Here is a 22592-nt window from a genome sequence, read left to right on the forward strand (position 1 = left end):
ACTTCTTAAGGCCGCGTTTGAGGGAATCCACGAAACGTTCAGCTTGGCCATTCGACTGCGGGTGGTATGGAGCAGTACGAATATGGTTGATGCCATTCTCACTGCAAAACTGTTGAAACTGTCCGCTCGTAAACTGCGTTCCGTTATCTGAGACTAGCGTGTCTGGATTGCCGTAACGGGAAAATGTTTCACGAAGCAGGTCCAAAGTTGTTGTCGTGGTGATGGATCTAGTGCGAAAAATTTCGGGCCACTTAGAGTAGGCATCTACAATCACGAAATAGTGATGTCCGTCGATTGGGCCAGCGAAATCGACGTGTACTCGTTGCCACGGCCGGTCCGGAAGAGGCCATGATTCCAGGGTTGCTTTCGTCGGAGCCTTCGCTGCTTCAGCACATGCATCGCACTGACGAACGAATTGCGCCACATCGTCGTCAACATTCGGCCAGTAAATGTAGCTGCGAGCCAGAGACTTCATCCGCTCCATTCCTGGGTGCCCACGATGTAGCTGGCGGACGATTCGCTTCCGGAATTTTGATGGGACGACGATTCGATCGCCGAACATGACGCAGTTATCGACGACTTGAAGTCCCTCACGTCTGACGAAGAACTTCTTCACATCAGGATCGGTGATTAGCTTCACGCTTGCTGGCCATCCTTCATTGATGTAACTAATCACTTGCTGCAGAACAGCATCCTTACGTGTCTCAGCCACAATCATCTGATGTGTGACTGGCAGATTGTTGATGGAGTCTTCGAGAATCGCCTTTGCTTCGGATTCGACATAGACGGCAGCTATGACGTAATCCTCATCTGGTCTGCGCTGTGACGACATCAGCCGGGACAGGAAGTCTGCGTAGCCGAAATTCATCGTCGAGATGTGCTTGATCTCGAAGTCATACAGGAGAAGTGTCAAAGCCCATCGTTGCAGACGATTGGCTGTGTAAACTGGTATTCCTTTTTTCGAGCCGAAAACTTTGAGTAGCGGTTGATGATCGGTTTCGAGAGTGAAATGCCGTCCGTACAGCATCTTATGGAAACGGGTGACAGCGAATATCAACGCCAATGCTTCCTTTTCCACTTGGCCATAGTTCATTTCCGCTGCCGTCAGTGAGCGAGAAGCATGTGCGATTGCCTTCACCTCACCGGTGGGGAAACGATGCATGACGACAGCGCCTAGACCATACTTCGATGCGTCTGCCGCGACGATGATCTCCTTAGATGGGTCATAGTGAGTAAGCAGCAGGTCGGAGAGTAAAATGGTCTTGAACTGCTCAAAAGATTTCTGACACTCTTTTGTCCAGTTCCAGCGAGCATCCTTTTTCAGCAGGTCATCCAGGGGAGCCCTGAGGTGCTTCATCTGTGGAACGAATCGACCATACAGGGTTTCCCACGATTTATTGGTTGGTTCCCATCAATTTTTGGTACGTTCCCATATTTTTTTGGTGCGTTTCCACGATTTTTTGATAGTTTCCCAGAATTTTTTGGTCCAATTGTATTGATATCCAATCGGAAAATACCAATAAATTATGGGAACGAACCAAAAATCTATGGGATACGACCAAAAAATCGTGGGAACGCACCAAAAAATCATGGAAACTGACCAATAAATCGTGGGAAACCCTGTAATAGTTGATAGCTCCGAGGTAGGAGCGAAGTTGCTTCACGTCCTTCGGGGGTGGCATCTTGGCAATGGCTTCTGTTTTGGACGGGTCAGGCCGAACACCGTCCTTGTCGACGATCAATCCAAGGAAACCGATCTGGGGAAGCGCGAAACGACATTTTTCAAGGCGTAAATGGAAACCATACTCACGGACGCGTTCGAGAACAGCATAGAGGATACGGTCGTGCTCCTCTTTGGTGCGGCCAGCAATGAAGATATCATCAAGGTAAGGTTTCACTCCAGAGATGCCAGCCACCATGCTGTCAATAATGCGTTGGAAAGCACCAGGTGCCGACTTGACTCCGGGAGGAAGTCGGTTGTACCGGAAAAGGCCGCGATGTGTGTTCACGGTAAGTAGCTTGCGCGATTCCACCTCGACCTCAACTTGTAGATAGGCGTCTGATAAGTCAAGGTGTGTGAAATAGCGTGCCCCAGCCAGCTCCGCGAAAAGATCGTCAGGATGAGGTAGAGGATGACGGTCACATTCCAGCGCGTTGTTCAGCCCCGTAGAATAATCACCGCACACACGGACCGAAACATTGTCCGACTTCCGTACGACGACTATTGGTGCTGCCCAGTCCGAGAATTGAACTGGAGAAATTATACCGTTTGTTTCGAGCCTTTCGAGTTCCGCATCTATTTTGGGAAGAGCCGCATACGCCACTGGTCGCTTCGGACAATAGCATGGACGGGCATCAGGCTTCAAGTATAACTTCACTTGCGCTTTTGTGCATCTACCCAGCGTGCTTCGACAAACCTCCGGAAACTGGTGCTTGAGGCGATCAACGTATTGGTCAGAGTTTTGATGTACGACGTTGACCAAGCTGTTAATCGGTACGGACCACAGATCAAATAGATCCATAGTATCGATTCCCAAAACGTTGAGATCGGCGCTATCAGAGATGAAAATGCGCCCTGTCTTGGTCACGTTGTTAATAGTGATGTCGGCTTGAAACTCTGCGAGGAGATTCAAATCACTACCAGACGCTGTGACAGCAGATTCATCGGTCGGTTGAGTGGGTGGTCGTCCGATGCTAGCCCATGTTTCGTTCGAAATGATGGTGATGTCGGACGCCGAGTCGTGCTGAAGCTTGACTGCTACCCCGTTGAGCTCGACCGAGACGAATTTGCGTTTTCTTCCGACGTTGCGAACAGTGTAAATGCCATTCGTCTTCATGCTCTCTTTGGGCTTCCATTGCTTGAAAGGCTTGGATGCAGCGGGCTTACTGCTTGAACAGTAGCCTTCTTTATGTCCTTGCTGCTTGCATCTAGTACACATGTGCGATGCAAACGGACATTCACGAACGTAGTGCAGTTCCCCACATTTCCAGCAGGGTGTCTTGGGCACTTTGTTGGTCTTCTTCGAACAAGAATGATTCTGGTTGCGCGAAATGGCGTTGACGGAGCAAGCCTCCTTGTTTTCCACCATCTGCGAGTCATGCTTAAGGTTGGCCACACGATGACATTCTTCCACCAGGTTGTCCAAAGTCACCTTACTTGCAGCTTCTCCTTGTTCAACAACTGCAGATTCATCAGCTTTCAGTTTCGAAATCAATCTAGCTCGGATGTCCGCATCCCGTGGCGATTGGAGTCCACAGACAAATCGGAGAGCTTTGAATTGATCTGACGTGAGCTTGGAAAGTTGAAACGCTTCGCAGTGTTTGTTGACCATGGCAGCATACGAAGTAAAATCATCCGCGTCACTCTTGGCGTACTGCAAGCACTGGTAACGGGCTGGTAACGACTTCTGGCGACCAAACAACTTCTTCAGTTTTGTAACGGTCTCATCCAGAGAGAAATCGCGAGGATGCTTTGGCAGAATAGTGTTCACGTACTTATCGTGCAGAGGGGTGCTTAATTTGCGTAGAAGCAATCTCACACGGGCGGCATCGTCGAGAGAATGACCATCCTGAATGAAGACGTCTTCGTATCTAGCGTACCATGCATCAAAGAAAACTCCTGCGTCCGGATCGTACAGGAAATCTTGGATTCCATTTGCCAACGACTCGATTGTCTTCTCGCTTCCGCTAGCCGCCGTCGAAAAAGTTCGATTTGCTAAATTTTCGATCTGCTGCTGCTGCTTCGCGACGAGATTCGTGAGTTGGACGATGGCGTTTCGCAGATCCTCTTGGGACATTTTCGTTATTTGATGATTTCGCTAAAAAGACCTTCGAGATGCTTCTGAACTTTTCCTCGTCGCCAAATGTTACAGTTCACACAGAGAGCAAATAAAAACCAACTTGCTAGTTTGGTGGTTAACTATGAACTGATTTATTACTAAACATGGCATAGGCTACTATGCCTAGGATGTGAAATTCTGCTGAGGCAAAATCCCACTGTTTGGTAGTCATAGTAGTCATAGCCTACTACAGTCCGGCTTCTACCGAAGTTCTGACATAAACATCAACGCTTCACCACATCGTTGTTCACTCACACACCCATGTTTTCAAGCGTTTATGTGAGGCAATGGGATAAGTCGAGCTGTTCACGAGGAGTTTAACCTAAAAATGTTGAACAGTAGTCACCTGGGACATTTCTTGCGCTCGGTCCTACAACGCCGCGGTGAATAATTGTAGCAACGATCTAGTACGTTAGGAAAATGAGTGTCGGGACATACGACGCCGCTACGAACGGATCAATAATAATACCAGCCAATGTATTGGTGAGGAACAAAGTGAGTGTATATATCAGGGGGATTATTTTCTATTTTTGAATTAATAATTTACTACATGCGTTTACAAACCATTAATTTGGAGTCATTACAATTTTATTCATCATTAAAACACAATTTTGACATTTAAACCATTTTGCAGTTGTTTGGGTATACTTGGGATCAATATGTATATAATTTGGTTACTTATTGCAAACATGAAAACCACTTCGACCATCAACCTTATAATGATCATTATAGTAAAAATCAGTACAAAATATTGTTGAATTTGGACGGCAAATAATTTTATATTTCTTTTGTGGCTGTGATATGAATAAGTTATGTAAACTACTTCATACCGAATAGTTTTTCAGTGTCCATACTCCATGTTCTGTTGCCATACAAACCATCACTGATATGAACTTATTGTCCTACATAGCGAACAGATTTCATCTGTACTCCCTGGCATTGATCTAGCATAATGCCCCTGCTAGACACACCAAAAAGTCATCATAACGAAAAAACTTACTCATGAAATATAAAGCATTGTAACGTTTCTTTTTTCGGTCGACAGATTTCGATCGGCGCAGCGAAATCCAAACGAAATTGCTGTTAGTTTGCTTTTGCAGTACAAACCAACAATTTATTATATATATATTACTTATGTTTTCCAATTATTGTTATTAAAATTGAAGGAAACAAAATTCGATTGGTTTTGGTCACAATTAATTTTGTTTATAAGCGTTATTTTTCGGTTGTCAAAACTTTACGTTACTGTAGTTTATTTTTGGTGTGTCTAGCAGTGGCCTGACACTCAACATGATATGCATTGTATCACTTTACACTGAGACAGGCAAGGGATTTTTGGATACTTCATCAATAGAAAGTGTAGTAGATAATTCACCATTAAAAGCGCAATCCAATGCTGTTGTAGTAGAGTTATCCATGCGATCTACAAAACATCCTTCTTTATAAGACATTTTGGTAAGACTCGAAACACCGTCGCTAGGAATGTTACTGATGTGGGATATTTCCTCGTAATTGGGATTTGATATAGAAAGATGTCCATATCTACCTCCATCGCCATCCTTCAGACTGCGATACGTCCCACGGCGCGACTTATTAGTTTTAGGAGCTGAGTAGAGTTTCAAAACTTTACAGTTACAAGATACGAGCAATGCTATCACGAGACCCTGAAAATGTAATCAAATTTGTAGTTTGATTAAAAGGGAAAGAATGGGTTAGTAATACGTTAAGTAGGCAAAACTTGGTCGATAATTTAAATAAATTACAATAATAACAGTCATGCAATATTTTTCAAATTAGAATTTTTTTTTATTGTATTGAAAAGATACCTCAAATAGCAATATTTATTTTATTAGCGCCAACAAAGTATTGAATTGCGACCATACAGTAATATGTTTTTGTTATATGAACTCTAGAAACAAAATCAAATGTATATGAATATAAATACCAAAAACACATTTTGAACATATTATTATTTAATTAAATTTCAATGGGCTCTACGGGTTCTACGATTTCAACCAAATATCTACGTTTTAAAAACTATATTATTCCTCACCTGTATTCCCTGTGCAATGCTGTAAACAGACCAAAGCTCCATAATATTTCCAATAGAAGCAATAGCACCAAGTGCTACAACGGTTGATAGGACAACCAAGATCTAAAATATAAATACGGTATATATATCGTAGACTCGTAGTATAATATAATACATAATATACGTAAAATAATTACGTAGGATTGAGGTCTTAGGTGTATATGAACGATATTTTGTACACATTTTGGTATGCTGGGAGAATGACTCGTCACAATTAAATGAAGAAAAACGAAAAGAGCACCAAAATAAGTAGAAATAGTTGCAAACCCTGCATACTATGCATCGACCTGTATATCCACTCCTGTCATTTTGTTTTCAATTTTATATAGCACGGCTGTCAAATTGGTAGGGACAATCCCACCTATATAATATACCCACTTCGAATTTCTATTCGCTGGCACCAATCGAACACGAGTCTAATATAAGAGCGTTTCAACATACACCGAGACTGCAGGTGAGAGATGCATGTGAGAGTATTGACAACCGGTTCCTCACTTCGGTGTGTGTAGAAGCTCCGTAGAGCGCCGAATGAGACATTTGGAATTATGTTGAAAAAATCGATTTTAATCGCTAAAATGGTTGTCTGTCCTTCAATGTCGTGTTCGATTGGCTGGCTTACACAGAATATCAAGTAGCTTATTTATTTACCTTAAAAAATAATCCTATTTGTAAACCTCGCTTTTTAATTAACTTATTTTTTGTGCGGGAATCAATTTGTAGAGCAGCAGCAATTTTTATGGCTCCCTCTCCTTGACACGCAAGATAGAACCCTGAGAAAAGTAAAACGATAGCTGGCATTAAGAACCCCCAAACATATGCCGATCCTTCCATTAACCTGTTTAAATAGAGAAAAAATGAGTAAAATTACGTAAATGAATGAGAAAACTAGTTCATCAATCCTCTAACTTTTGTATTGTTAAAATGATATGATGACAGCATATCATATATTTGTATTTTGTATTGTTTGTATTGTTAAAATGATTTGTATTGTTAAAATGATTTATTGTCTACAATACAACACAAAATATAAATTAGTACAATTATAAAACATAAACACAGAATAACAGATACTTCCTCGAAAGGGGTTAATACGGCCAGGCCGTAATAATAAAATAAAAACAAACAAACAATAAGTCGGAAGTAACTTTAGCGGAATGAATGAATGAAACTCTTCTCGCTACACCTAATCGGAAACAACATTAGCGAAATGTAATACTGTTGTGGGCAGCCGTGCGTTTTGACTCCTGGCTTGCCACGAGGATGACAGTGTACACACACGCGCACTATCGCACACACTAAACGCGCAAGACCTAGTGTGTGCCGAGCACCGGGCATAGAGTGCATTAAGGTCGATCGAGCAGGAGCTCTTGGCAGAGGCGCTTGGTGCGGCTGTTGCACGGCCCGTACTTATCGTTTGAATGTTCATTGTACTTTTATGTTTATTTATTACTATACGTTTTATTAGTGTTGTAAATAAAGTATTGAGTATAAACAGGCAGTTCATAACACTAATTCTTCATGATATCAGATTGCGCATATATTTGAAGATTGCGCAGATCTGTCAAACGGCTTGATTTGATATATTTATCGGTAACAAAAAAATATATCTGTCGGACATACTAAGGCATTATGGGCCTACGTAAACAATGTTAAGGTGCTATTGAACATTGTTCACCTATAAGTAAAAATTTGACGGCCAAATGAAATTCTGATGCCTTTCTAAACATAGTTCAATCGAAACTAAACATTTATTTATTTAAAAATTAACATACGTTTATATTACCTGGTTCGTTTGTTTGCTGTTCATTTTGTTGCAATTAAATTGATTGAAACTACAAGCATTATCCGATATACGCTATCGTACGGGACCGATCGCAATAGCGTATTTCGAGTTTTCGCGTATAGCGGATTCCTATGGAAAAATAGTTTACACTACCGGTTCAAGGGTTGAAAAATATCGCCACAGAGTTTTGCATTATAGTTTTTTGTTATAAAACAGGTATCTTTTGCACAAATTTAGTGCAAAATGCATTAAGAACATTAAGGAAATTTAAAAAGAGCATACATATTTCAAAGAATTAAAATATTTGCAAAAAACACATGGAGCTTAGAGTCAAATTTAGAGTCATCGCGTACTGCGAATTCGCGTATATCGAGTATCGCGTACTGCGGATAATTGCTGTAAATTGAAATTGATTTTGTACTTATGTAAAAGTCAGTGAATAATGTTGAAGGTCTCTCTCTCTGTGTCTCTCTCTTACTCTCTCTCTCTCCCTCTCTCTCTCTCTCTCTCTCTCCTGCTCACGATAGAGCACGTCGATGTGACATGGCATGGTCAAAAATCATTCTCCAGGATGCTGGGCCATTGGCTGGCTCCGACAGGTCTCGTTTCACCTGATCCAGCTATCGAGTTCACTGTGCTTTCCTGCGCCTTATGCAGAACAGAAGGTCTGAGTCTCCGGCAAGCAGATACTTCGTCTTGGTCGCATTGATTCTCAATCCAATTCTTCAGTCGCAGTCAGATTCAGAAGCAGTCGCGTTTGAGTCGGGTGTATACCTCACACACCGTCGCTGTTGTCCTGTCAATGATGTCGATGACATACGCGAAGCAAAGAAATTGGAGAGATCGGTAGAGGCGCGCTTCGAATAACACCTTCCTGGGCGTTGCTAATGAGCAGACAGGTAAGTCCGTTACCTTGCTTCAGACCGTTGTTGAGTTAAGCTTAATATAAGGATTAAATTCCAACAAACGCAGTGGTTCCGTTCTGGTTGACGGTCTATGCTCAACTAAATAGTTCATTTATTGTCCGATGAAGATATTTATATTAAGATATTTATTGTTGTAGACACCTTGGGAACTGAGCGCAGCACCGCTGCTCAATCCTGTCGCCACTTGCCAAGGGCTTGTTTCGTACAGTGCGTGTCTTACAAATACGTATATTTTATATACTTTTAATTTGTTAAATAAATAAGAAATAAGTACCTAGTAATGTTTGCAATCCATAAAAGTGGCGACGAGTAAAAAGGAAAAAGACTTTGGTACTGAAAAAGTGAAAAGTAATACGTGTGCAAAATTCCGTCAACGCGTAAACGGTGCCGAAAGGACACGAGTCCGGAAGATATCGAGATGGACGAGGAGCCGCGAAGACGAAACAGCATGGAGGAAACTAGGGCAACTATCATTGGTGAAGCCTTCAGTAAAAGCAAAAACTTCCTCTAACAAAGAACTGAAGCTTTTTGGTGAATTTTCATCAACTGTATTCATGAATAATATCACAAAGCTGGCTCCTTTTATTAGGCGCAGATCTAGTGGATCTTTTCGAGCTTGGTTCCGTTCCAATAAATACGTTTTGTGCAACAATTTCAATTCACACGCATATCCCTGAGAAACTGCAGAAAAGTCTTCCCGAGGTTGTTAATGGCACAGGGTTCTACACAAAAGCGCAGATCAGATTGTAGCTTAAGGCAAATAGTCGAGCCGTTTTCCGTCCAAATGCGTAAGCAATGCATGCAGTAGTCGACGATGAGCTCGAGCGGCTAGAAAAAGCAAAAATAATAACGCCTGTTGATTCGACTAAGCCGATTGGACGATTGGAGTCGTCGTTTGTAAGAGCAATAGTAATGTTCGAATATGTGGTGATTATTCGACCAGGTTAAACGATGCATTGCAGCCTCATTATCCCCTATCATTGCCTGACAATATATTTGCGAAGCCCACTGCCAATAATTTAGAAAAATATATTTGTCCGACGCGTTTTCGCAAGTTGAGATCGAGGAGTATTACAGACCTCTCTTGACTATAAACACGGCTCGGGGTCTTTATCATTACAACCGTTTGCCTCTCGGCATAAAAATCGCGCCGGCGGCTTTCCAACAAGTCATCGACACGATCAAAGTGGGTTTATTATACAGGTGGGCTTATCCCGAACATTTTGACAGCCGTGCTGTAGAAAAATGAAAACGAAATGACAGGAGGAGATTCGATCATTTGTTGATGTATGCGTGTGAATTCCAATGGCTGTTTTGGTTGATGTGTCGTAGTATGGGTGAAAAACTACGTATCACAATCGAATCCCCTCCTGTCATTCGTTCGTCCAATATGGCCTTCCCGCCAAACCTATAAGCCCACCTAGTCCCTATACCCACTTTGGACACGATGCTCGCCGGTCTGCACGATACGTCAAGTTCCGCAGTCGTTGGGGGCAAACCCGAAAAAGAGCATGATACAAATTTGGCCGATCTGTTTCAACGCATAAGGGAGTTTGGGTTCACTATCCGTGCCGAGAAATGCTCGTTTAAGATGCAGAAAATCGAATACCTTGGCCATATAATCGATCGTAATGGAATCAGACCCAACCCAATAAAGATCAACGCGATTAATAATTTGCCAGCACCAACAAACATACAGGAGGTTCGCTCATTTTTGGGTGCTATTTACTATTATGACCAAAGTGGGTATAGGGACTAGGTGGGCTTATAGGTTTGGCGGGAAGGCCATATTGGACGAATGAATGACAGGAGGGGATTCGATTGTGATACGTAGTTTTTCACCTACACTACGACACATCAACCAAAACAACCATTGGAATTCACACGCATACATCAACAAATGATCGAATCCCCTCCTGTCATTTCGTTTTCATTTTTCTACAGCACGGCTGTCAAAATGTTCGGGATAAGCCCACCTGTATAATGAACCCACTTTGATTATGACAAATTTGTTCCCAGGATGCGGGATTTGAGGTACCCCCTGGACAAGTTGCTGAAGGGCGGTAACCAGTTCGTCTGGATGAAACAGTGCGAGGAGGCCTTCAACAAATTCAAAAAAAATTGAACATCTGATCTGCTTTTGATCCACTATAACCTTAGAGCTGAAATCATTGTAGCCACAGATGCCTCCTCCGTCGGACTGGGTGCAACAACAAGTCACAAATTTAAGGACGGGTCAACAAAAGAGGTTCAACACGCGTCCCGTGCATTGACAAATGCCGAAACAGCATATAGCCAAATAGACCGCTAGGGATTGACTACCATTTTTACGGTGACGCGTTTTCGTGAAATGCTGTACGGTAGACATTTCCGACTCCAAAATGGCCTTCAAGTTCCATCGTGAACCATACAAGTCAGGCTAATCAGCTACAAGGTTCCTGAGAGTAGCATGTGCCTGTTAAAAAGCTTCATAGTTCCGCAAAGTACCATCTAACTCTTAATCAGCCACAAAGTACGACATCGGAACGATTGTTCGTTAAACAGTCCCAAATCAGCTATAAAGTACGAGCTGGCTATTTGGCTATTGTTTTCAGCCGGAAGCTCTTTCCCGAGCGCTGTTGCGTACCCCTCTGCCACATCAGCACATCAGGTTGAGCCTTGAGAGTTGAGAGTTTCTGGTGTAGCTTTGTTGTTGAAGATATCGAGATAAATTATTGGCATATAAATCGTAACTAATTTCGTAAATGACAGAAACAAAAGTCTAAACTCCATACAAAAAACGGATCAAGTTGGGGTATAACTTGTTTTGTAACGATTGAACGATGTTCAGATAGGCATCAGTATTTCAGTTAGACGTCAAATGTTTAGTTATAGTTGAAAAAAAAGTTCAAAAGCAACTTAACATTTTTTATATGGGCTCGAAAACGGTGTATAATCTTTAAAATCTATGCGCAATTCCGCCTGCTGTCAAATCTAAGACTTCAATCAAAACAACCAATATAATTCAAACAAGACCCGTTAGGACCATATCACCCTTATTAATGAATCAGGAGGATCAGTTAAATTCGTTTAAATTTAATAAATATTTCCATCATTAAAATTTATTAATGAATTTATGCAATATATTTGCAGATTCTTATTTTATAATGAATTGAATGAATAAAATGTTAAATATGATATGAATGTTTACAGTAACATATTATTATAAAAAATATTTAAATCGCATTATTCAGTTTATATTGATTTGCTAAAAAAATATTTAATGAACCTATCGGTGAACTATATGGATTTTAGCCGTTGACATTTTTCACGGTGAAATATTTTTCCTAAAAGACAGAACATTCGGAGAATGAAACGGTAAATTTCTAATTTTCGCCCGATAGAAATGGTAAACATAAATCGCTTCAACAATATGACATGCATTTCGCTCCACTCAGAATTTCACGCTTTGCTCGCGGTCAAAAATAATGTTCAGCGGGGAATCATAAGGAAACGCATTAAATTCATTATTTGAGCTTGTATTGCAGACTCACTAGCTGGTGAATTAAATACCCTTTGTTTTGCTGTACGATGAGTAATATTCCGATTAATATTCAATGAAATATATCCGAAAAACAAAATTTCACGTTCATGTTCACGCAAGGTCTGAAGCGGCGTTTAGATTGCGCATTGTTTATTTAAATACGTTTATAAAAAACGTTTACCATTGATCTCAACACCATTGTTTTCGATGTTAATATTTTCCACGGCCATGGTCTAAATGTCTTTAATAGACTTTTTTTGGCGGCCTGCAAGCAGTGTGCGTCATAGAAGCACCAGCATTAGCTACATATTGAAGAAAATGTTTAAACATCTGGTAAAGACACATATAAAATTAACAGAGCAATATACACTGCTTGCAGTCCGCTACAAAACAATCAATGGGGCCTTTCACGATTCTAGTAAGTTTTTTTGTATGGCGTTTGACAGTTGGAGGCTGAAATCATGTAAACACTCCATACAAAACCGCACACAAAACTAGCCTGCAATTTTCAGTCTAGATAATTCTAGCCTCAAAGCTAGAATTAGATTCAAGTACCTGCTCGAAAAATGGCAAAACACGGTGTTGTTTACATTTACCCCAAGGTGTATTAAAGAGATCACGTGGTCTAATCTAGAATCAAAGTGTATGTAGTCCAGGTGATCTCATAGCATGTTTTTATAATCAAATTTGAATATCACTTTTTGACAGGATGGGTGAAACTTTTGTTCAAACAAGCTTTCTGGAGGCTTGACGAATACACAAAACACTCTTAAAATCTTCATTCAGTAACAGAAGCGATAAAAATCAGCCTTCTAAATTCATACTTCTTATTCTTCTTCTTCTTCTTTGACACAACAACACAACCACTGTCGGTCAAGGTCTGCCTGTACCCACTAGTAAAGTGAGCTTGGCTTTCAATGACTTATTGTTACCATAGCAGGATAGTCAAGTCCTACGTATGGGGGCACGGTCTATTCGGGACTTGAACCCATGACGGACATGTTGTTACGTCGTACGAGTTGACGACTGTACCACCAGACCGGCCCAAATTCATTCGCATTGTGATATGCCCACCTTCATATTATACTCACTTAGATAGCTGCTCGTAAACTGCTATACAATGCTGACAGCTGACAGGCTGAAATTTCAGCCTACTAACTTAAAATGGAAAGGGCTCCAATATTCGAATTTTATCACATCGAAGTAGATAATGTTGACATCGAATTAAAATAGGTTGAGAATATTATGAGAATATATGAGAATATACATTAGTAAGCCGTGGAAAATATTGACAACGAAATCGAAGATGTTGAGATCAATGGCAAACTTTATTTATTCAATTGAAAGACCCTGTATAAGGTGAGAGGAAACAGTGTGCTGTCAAAAGTAGAGCAATATGATTAAAAATATTATTATATTACTTTTTTTAAATTATCAGCATTCTTTATACCACATGCAAATGTATGTAATGCTACAATTGACTAATGGACCGAAACAAAAATAAGAAGTTAAAAAAGACATCAAAACGTCGTTCGATAATCCGCACTCGGTCAAGTGCGGATCACCGAGCGTGAACTGTATTGCAAGAACCTTTTATATGATGATCAGAAAATAATCCAAGAATACATTTTGATCATTGGTATACATTTTTAAAACAATTTATCCTTGTTGATAAATAATGCTTAAATGAAGAGTGCCCATTTTGTCCCGTTTTCCGCTACTCCGAAATCTTGTAGCGAATAAATAAAATTAAATATTTTTTATATATCAACATTTATACGCGCTTTAATTGTTCCCTCCTGAACAAAAATAAATAAGTAAAAGTGTTTCTCTTACCAGCAGTGATTTTCTCCATTCAATTCTTGCACTATTTGGGAAAAAATTTGTAGGTGTGTATAACCGCTGATTCTAATGTCTCTTTCTTTATATTTAAAGGCAGCTGCAACTCCAAGCATTATCAAAGGATACCCCCATGATACGAGACTAAAAAGTATATTAGAGTAAAAAGCAATTTGTTGTGAGTAATCTCTTACTCTGTCTTCTATTTTTCATACAAACCTATAGTTAATCAATGTTTTACCCATTGTTGATTCTCGACTTGGGCAGAGATTGGTGTTTGAGCGAAATAAAACAAAAGCGTGATGACAACAACAACAAATCCAGCAGAGTGATGCCAATTTCATGAAGAGCAATGCCAGCGACAGTGACAAACATAGTTCCGGGTCCTACGGAAGGAAAACATATTCTTAGGCTCTGAGTATTTATCAAGCTGTATGAGGAGTACGAAAAGGAAGAGGAATTGTATCAAGTATGATCCAGGAGGATGATCAGCAATGGCACTTTAGCAGAGTACTGCAGATAATTATCACGGGAATAACAACGACGTAAATTGATTAGACTATTTTATACAACATAAAACTCCTATCGAGTGAAGGAAATCAAAGGGAGAGGTTATTCGAGTTAACCAAGGCACTCATAGACTTGCCCTTACTTTATATGTTTAATACGTTGAACACATATTCTACTAGTTATCCGTGTATGTTAACGATTATAACGTTTGATAACAAAAGTACCTACTAAAACCTTTTTGACTAAAACATGACCAATATTCACTTCAGATGAGTCCATTTGTTCCACGGGTCTCAGGAGACTTGTCGGCCATGTGGAATATTTTTAACAGACAGTATTTCCCCGAGTTACGCGACATTCTTCTACTTAATAGAGTTGGTAGGTTGAGGCCTCCTATATCATCCGCTTTTAGAACGTACAATCAGAGGTTTGACTACCAGTTTTTGGAGGGGAAACTCTCGACACACAAGTTACGCGAATTTGTAGTTTATTATGTGTCAAATTGATACTCCAACAATTGCCCAATTCAAAATGAATTACAGTTTTGATAAAAGTTTGAAATCGCTAAATACACAAAATTAATCAAATTTTCTACACGAATTGTATGAAATATAGCCGATGCCGCTAAGTTTTGACTCTAACTCACCTATTTTTGTCTCAAAGACACCAATTTTCGACAGCATGTCGCAATTTTCGCATCGAAGGCATCAATTTTTGACAGTGCGGATCAATTTTTGTCTCAAAGGTATAAATTTTTGACTGTGAGTCTATCGCTTTATTTATAATATTTAACGCATTTTCTGACACTGTGTGTTTCAAAATTATCGAAATGAGTTAAGTAGTGAATAATTTCACTGATATAATTTAAAATATAACAATTGTTATACCTATTTTGTAAGTTTTAATGGAGAGAAAAAATTAGCATGTATTTGTAAGTGTAAAAACGGCTCTATAATTTATTGAATTTCATTTTTTTTTTCAAAAAAAAAAAAATGAAAATACACGGTTTTTGTATTTTTTTGTGATTAAATAACATCACTTTGATAGTATACCCACTTTGATAGCTGCTTGAATACTGAGTGCAACCAGCTGATAGATATGATAGATATTATTAACTACACAAAATTAAGCTCACGGACACAGGGACCTTTGCAATTTGCAACCTAGAGGACACAGCAAGCCATAGAATCTTCACATGCCATTAATACAATATGGAACAAAGACTAATCGGAAATCAAAGAGGGAAATTTTAGGCTTGGAAGGCGCAAGACAAAACAAAAATTAGAAAAGTGATTAAATTTATAAAATCCAATCGAATATCTTTCTGAAACGATGCACTCAAGCTCTGTGACTCAAATACATAGACGAAGTACTTTACTCAACAACATAAATAGACAACCTAAACAAAACTTCATGGATCAAATCACAACATAGAGAAATAGGAAATAAGATCTTTGATGCCGTCTAATCTGGCAGAGGTTGTGTGCTTACCAACACAATAACGGAATAATACCGAAGGGCCCAGGAAACTGTCAATCGACCTCGAGAAACGAAAGAAGAAGAAGAAGGATAATCTTACCTGTACACCTCCAACTCCAATAACAAAGAGTAACTGACTCATAAACAATGAAGCTAGAAGGCTTAATAGAGTTGTTCCTGCCAAAGATTTTAAATCTGAAAATAAACTGTAAACATTGACCTTAAATTAATTGAGGAAGCGTTAACCTTCAGGCCGCAAATACATGACGCGCTTTTCCGCACCCGTGGAAACGCGTATAACAATCGAGCTATAGGAGACAAATGAACTGAGGAACTGTTTTACTGCGTCCAGGGAAACACGCGTCGTGTATTTGCCTAACATTAAATTTTGTTTTTGTTTTTTGTTTTGTTTTGTTTTTTAGCACAACAACTTTTGATGGTCAAGGCTAGTCTATACTACTAGAGGGCTTGGCTATCAGTGAGGGCGGTGGCAACGCTCATCGGATGCGATTTTATCGGACGAGATTTCTATGGGATTTGACAGATAATGTCGGACGTGCGATTTCGTCGTCCGACGTTATCTGTCAAATCCCATATAAAAATTTGACAGGCCGTCCGATAAAATCGCATGCGAAAAAGCGTTGCCACCGCCCTGAGTTATTGAATACTCATGGGAGGATAGTCAGTTCTATATAACATGTAATTGTGCTACAGTTAAAATTAATGAATAAAATAGTCTAAAAATGGTTTAAAATAAGGTGTTTGGGTGGCATCGCGAATCGTAACGATCAACGTGTATATACAGGCCGTCTCCGAAATACACGGTCATAGGCTTATTAGACGATGGAAAGTTCTGTCATGCTTGTTTGATATTTTTTCGTCATTTCCGTGAGTATATCGTAGGCTGAAATTTCAACCCATCAGCTGTTTGCATTGTACAGCAGTTTTCGAGCAGCTATCAAAGTGGATATTATATACAGGTGGGCCTATCCCAAGACGTTTGTGTTTAGAAGGCTGATTTTTATCGCTTCTGCTTCTGAATGAAGATTTTAAGAGTGTTTTGTGTATTCGTCAAGATACTAGAAAGCCTGTTTGAGCAAAGGATTTCATCCATCCTGTCAAAAAGTGAAAAAAGTGAATAAAAACGTCTAATGACATTTGTCATGACATGACAAACTAATGACATATGTCTGGATTGTAATACGCGTTTCGGCACCCGTGAAAACATGCGTCGTGTATTTTTGGTGTAATAAGACATGATAATGTTTCTGTGAGTTTTCGCATTTTCACTTATTTTTTTTTTAATTTCTTGAGCTTTATTATAAGCAATCAAGAAATGTTTATCTCTCACATCGTTTTCATCAAACACCAACAGAAAATTCAAATACTTCTATTGACTTTGACGGAAAAATCCTCTTCAGAGCTAATTGGAAATTAGCTTGTCGAATTCCGATTTCCAGACATAAGATTGCGACATGATAGAAAAATACCAAACGAAGGTGACAGTACGTTATAGGAGCGTCAATATTTTATCGGTAGTTTTCGGTAGGAGTTTCAATTTGTATTACCTGCACGTCCAATTTCATCGCATTTCGAGAAGAATAGACACGGGCCTTAGTGGCCATTGTTGAAATTTTGGTTCTGGTCGCTACTGATTTCCATATTTCATATGGAATTTACTGCAGTACATCATTTGGGAAATGGTTTAATGACTTTCCGGTGAGTATTATGAGAAAATATGTCATTTTTGGTGGGATAATTGAAAAATCGTTAGTTTTGGAGAGGTCATTTGTGAATCGATAGGCATATCAAAACTCGGTAGGAATACTAATAAATCGATATTTCTGAACACTGTGCGTACCGTTCTGTCACACTCTCAATATAAATAGAAACGGTACGGTACGCTAGCCAGAAGGTGTAGAGGCCCAATAAGAGGTTCCGTGTATCTCGTGGACCACCTACACCTGTAATAAAAACGTTGAGTTATCCAAAACATTTGGTCTAAAATCGGGGAAAACTTTTGAAAAAAATTATAATAAGTAATTTATAATTTATAATGGTTATAGGGTAATCTAATAGGGCGGAATTACGCGCCCGTAAAATTTCGGTTCGTGTATTTTCCGCCCAAGCCTACTACGATTGTTAATTTGACGATGAAATACTATAATCGACTAGTAGTCAACTTTTTTAACAGTTGTTTATTTTGACGATTTTCATTCGCGATGCCACCCATTGTTAACGCACATTAAGTTAACGAAGATAATAACATAAATAATTTCAAATCCTTACCTGTATGTAATAAAAGCAAATGCTAGTCCAACTAAACTAACAGAGCTACCAAGGACTACTCCTAAAGCAATTAAACCTCCTTGTGAGCCCCATGCAGTGCTTAGAGATCCGTATGATATGTTCGCCGATGGTGGAAATCCATGGATATGTCCCGTGTAGAGAGTTTCCATTACTGTTTCTAGGACAAACAAACATTTATTGTGAAGGTTACAACGATTATACTAGACAAAATAACGAAAACTTCGAACAATAACAACTCTTCTTCTTTTACTTAGCGTAACGACCTACGCAAACATGCAGGCCTGTACAGGCTTTCGAGATATAGTACCACGTATGCAGATAGACAGTCTTTGCAAGAGAGGAGGGGGGTTCATTCTAGACTTGAACCCACGACGAGCATGTTCTTAAGTCGTACGAGTTGACGACTATACCATTCGATAATCCACACTTTTGACTATCAGATTAATGGGATGAAACAGCGTTCGGTCAAAAGTAGTGCAATCTGATTAAAAAGTTTAATATACAGTCTGTTCCCAAGTTACACGGTTCTCGACTTACGCGGATTTGGAGATACGCGGTTTTCTAAATTTGACAGATCAAATGTCAAATCAGCACAATTTGCAGAAGAATTTTCGGCACAAATCATATCAAATTAATGATAAAGTGTATAAAAGTACCAAATTAAATAAAAAACTCTGAGTAATCAATAGTATTTTAGTCAAAAAACGTGAAATTCGACTTTTGCAGATATTCGAGTTACGCGGATTCGTCGGGAACGCAGAAACCGCGTAACTCGGGAACAGACTGTATTTCTATTTTTTTTAATTATTAGCTTTTTAGTACCACATGAAAATGTATGTAATGCAATAATTGACCGCCAAAATTGATTTCAGCACCTGGTCTCTTATATAGGGTTTTCCAATTGAATAAATTACGTTTGCCATTGATCTCAACATCTTTGATTCGATATCAATATTTTCCACGGCTTGCTGATGCATGCATCCATATTCTCATCCCATTTTCATTCGATGTCAACATTGTCTGCTTCGATTTGATAAAGTTCAAATGCGGATTGTTTTGTACTCACATTATTGCTAAGCTTAGCAACATTAATGCTTTTACATTTTGTAAATTGGACACTTTTTTTACAAAAGTTATAGCCGTTTTTCAAAACCTCTTCTATGTACCAATTGTTGTGCTATGTGTTCCAAATGTTGTGTTAGCTGTGTACCAATTGCTGAGCTAGTACAAAAAATACGCTAGAATTGTTTAACCGTAGAGTTGGCAAGCAAATTTACACACGAAAGGTAAATAACCCGTGTATTAGACACGTTTTGACGTAAAGATTTAACGGTTTGAATAGGTAAACTATGCTTTTTATCTTTTAATGCCGTAAGCAAGTAATGTAGACCATTTATTCTCTTCCATTTCATTTATGAATAAAGTTTTATTTCTCATTTTATGATAAAACTAATAATCTATATGAAATTGTAAATCGCTTGAGTTTGACTCGAAAACAAGCACAATACGAAAAGAAGAAGAAGAAGAGAAATGTCATTCTCCGTACAAAATATATGGAATATCTGGGTATGCTGGTTACCAACATACGTGTTATACGGACGTCACACGAAGCGTAAACTTTGGCGTAAACTGGATTTCAGCCATACAACCCTGAAATCTTTTGACAGGAAGTTTCCGCTCTCCCATACAAATCAAGCGTAAACTTTTTGAGTTTACGCCTCGTGTGACGTCCGTATTACAGTTTAAAATAAATGAAAATAAAATATTTACAGCGTATTGAAAATTGCAATTTATGCACAAATCGTAAATTAAAAGTTGGGGGGCTACGGAAAATTTCAAGTGAATAAAAGCAATTAATTAAAATTCTAGTAGTTTAAAATTGAAAAAATACCCGGGTATCCGGTTGCCAATTTTAACCGCGAGGCCACATGAGGTGAAATATACAGCGAAATGAACTATTTGACAGGCGAAATATCTGATGGATAAAGCATCACAGCAACCAGCTGATGTGCAATGTAAACAAATAACGTGCACAAAATCGTATTTAAATCCATTAAAAAACTTCATTATCGAGTACTTCGTCAATTTTCAGTCAACAGTTTATAATTTCTTCCAATTAGGGAAGGTTCTGCTTAAGAAGATATTATTTTTAATAGAATTTCGAAAGCGGATGTTGTGTCTCATCCAATCCTTTAGCTGTACCTGTCAGATATTTTACCTGTAGAATAGTTCATTTCGTTGTATATTTCACCTCATGTAGCCGCGCGGTAAGGTTAATCCAACAAAATGGTTTTTCAACGCTAAGGTAAATGTTTTTCACAAATAACAAAATTTTGATAATGTTGTGGGCAGCCGTGCGTGCCGACCCCTGGACTTGCCATGGCAGTTGCGCTGCCACCGGTCAACGTCCAGGGGGACGACAGTGTGTAAACGCACACTGTGGCACACACTAAGCGCACAAGGCTTAGTGTGTGCCAAGCGCTGAGCAGAGTGTGCACGAAGGCCGATCGAGCAGGAGCTCTCGGCAGGGGCGCTCGGTGCGGCTGGCGCGCAGCCGACTATTTAAAAGTGTATTGTGCTTGTGAGAAACATTTATATTGTGTACTATTTATATGTAGTGTTTAATAAAGTACCTGATAAGCCAAAGACACAACAGATAACTAGATGTTGAAAAAAACAATAATGTATTAAAAATATGGATTAGTACGACAATTTTGTACAATTTTCCATGTGAAATGACACGACTGTTTTTTTTTATATCTGATAGTTTTTTTGATTGGCATCCAGCTATTGGTAAAACAGGAAAATGAAATATTTTATTTAATGAAAAAGTATTTATTGATCGCTCATTAATCGCTTTTAAAAAGAGCCCTCTTACATAATGTAATTCTTATTCAAAATGGCCAGAAATATAAATTATATCTAATATATTTAATTCATTTATATATATTTTCAATATTTTATATTTTCTACTCATTGGAAATGCTACTCCTATTTTAAGCTTTAAGGTTTTCAACGAACTTCCAACTTTCAGACTATTTTTCATAACCATAGTGCAACAGTGAAAAATATTAAACCTGGGTTTTCTTATAATTCAAAAATTTAATCTCGTTTATATCGATTAATCTTAAAACAATAAACCTTTTTTCATCGCAATTTATAATATTTGTTTATTAATCTAATGTATACAGGTCGGTCACGTGGATAACAAAACTGTTATAAGAATGCTGCTTGGGAATATATTAAGGAATGTAACGCTTTTTCAATGAAACGTAGAGGGCTGAGCCTTACTTTTACCAATAAATCGAATTAAATCATGTAATTATGTACTTAAATTAAAATGTAATATTTTTTTATTTATTTTATTTATTTAATTTATATAGAAAATGCGTTCTCACACGGCATTTTCTGCTAGAAAATATCAGTCAACACACACATTTTCACTGATGTTGGGGAAATCTAACAGCCTGCGGCGAATTTTTTTCGAGCAATCCAAGCTATCCTTCTTTGTCAATCCAACACAACAAAAATATTTGCTAAGAATCTTTTGACAGGCCGAGAGAAATATCGTGTTTTTAACATATTTTTTATCATCCTCAATCCCGATGTGCTCTAACGATTGTATAACGTGCAATTCTTATAACAAGAAGCTTTGTTTTACGAAATATTTTCTTAAATTAATATAATTGTATCCAGCGAAGATTCGTAGTGTGTGAACGTCAAAACATTGGCGATTCTTTTTCGAGATTCGCGAAGAAATATATGGTTTGTGAGAACGTACTAAACATGTTTTACAAAATTGTCTCGATTTAGAAAATCATCAACATGATTGTCTATTCCACAAAAAAGAAAAAAACGATGTATTAAAAAGAAATGAAATAATGAAATTTAAAAATGAAGTAAAATATAGTGAGTTATATGTTGCTGTTTACAGTTTACATTACCTGTCTTCCTTTGAAATCGATATTCCCTAATGCACTTTTTTTTAAATTTCCACAATACATATGCATCAATGGTTTGACACGAATCAGTTTTGTATATAACGCTATAAATTCGTTCCAGATGTTTTTTTTTTGTTTTGGTAGGTCATAAAATTACAACGTCCCAATAATTTCTTACATGCATGATTTTGGAGAACAACCAGCATCACATTCGTCACGTAATTCGTCGATGTTTCAAATCATTAACACAAAACCTACACAGAACAGAATATTTCCATTTCTGCGGCCATGAACAAGCACATATAGCACAATAAAGATGCTTTTGTTTCAGTCAATTCCGTCTAAATCAT

The 22592-nt window shown here is 38.6% G+C and overlaps 2 protein-coding genes across 10 annotated transcripts; both read right to left on the reverse strand.

Annotated features, from left to right (window-relative positions):
• Nucleotides 1-188: 188 nt before the first annotated feature.
• Nucleotides 189-3797, reverse strand: LOC133391707 (uncharacterized). Its single transcript, XM_061647497.1, has 4 exons — nt 2418-3797; nt 1620-1757; nt 269-1357; nt 189-227 (listed from the first exon to the last, which is right to left on the reverse strand). The coding sequence occupies exons 1-4, from the start codon at nt 3795-3797 to the stop codon at nt 189-191; spliced, it is 2646 nt and encodes an 881-aa protein (XP_061503481.1).
• Nucleotides 3798-4394: 597 nt separating this feature from the next.
• On the reverse strand, nt 4395-22562 carry LOC4577405 (adhesion G protein-coupled receptor L1). Of its 9 annotated transcripts, none has more exons than XM_061647670.1 (9): nt 22421-22561; nt 20935-20961; nt 18281-18452; nt 16092-16197; nt 14222-14388; nt 14000-14146; nt 6580-6766; nt 5893-5994; nt 4395-5503 (listed from the first exon to the last, which is right to left on the reverse strand). In XM_061647670.1, the coding sequence occupies exons 1-9, from the start codon at nt 22446-22448 to the stop codon at nt 5150-5152; spliced, it is 1290 nt and encodes a 429-aa protein (XP_061503654.1). In that variant the 5' UTR covers nt 22449-22561; the 3' UTR covers nt 4395-5149. The 9 variants fall into 9 exon arrangements, with proteins under 9 accessions (XP_061503654.1, XP_061503653.1, XP_061503658.1 ...); XM_061647669.1 differs by having other exon boundaries at nt 18281-18458; XM_061647674.1 differs by having other exon boundaries at nt 22246-22471.
• Between the last annotated feature and the right edge of the window lie 30 nt (nt 22563-22592).

This window comes from Anopheles gambiae, chromosome 2 (assembly GCF_943734735.2).
Source record: "Anopheles gambiae chromosome 2, idAnoGambNW_F1_1, whole genome shotgun sequence".
Lineage (NCBI taxonomy): Eukaryota > Metazoa > Arthropoda > Insecta > Diptera > Culicidae > Anopheles > Anopheles gambiae.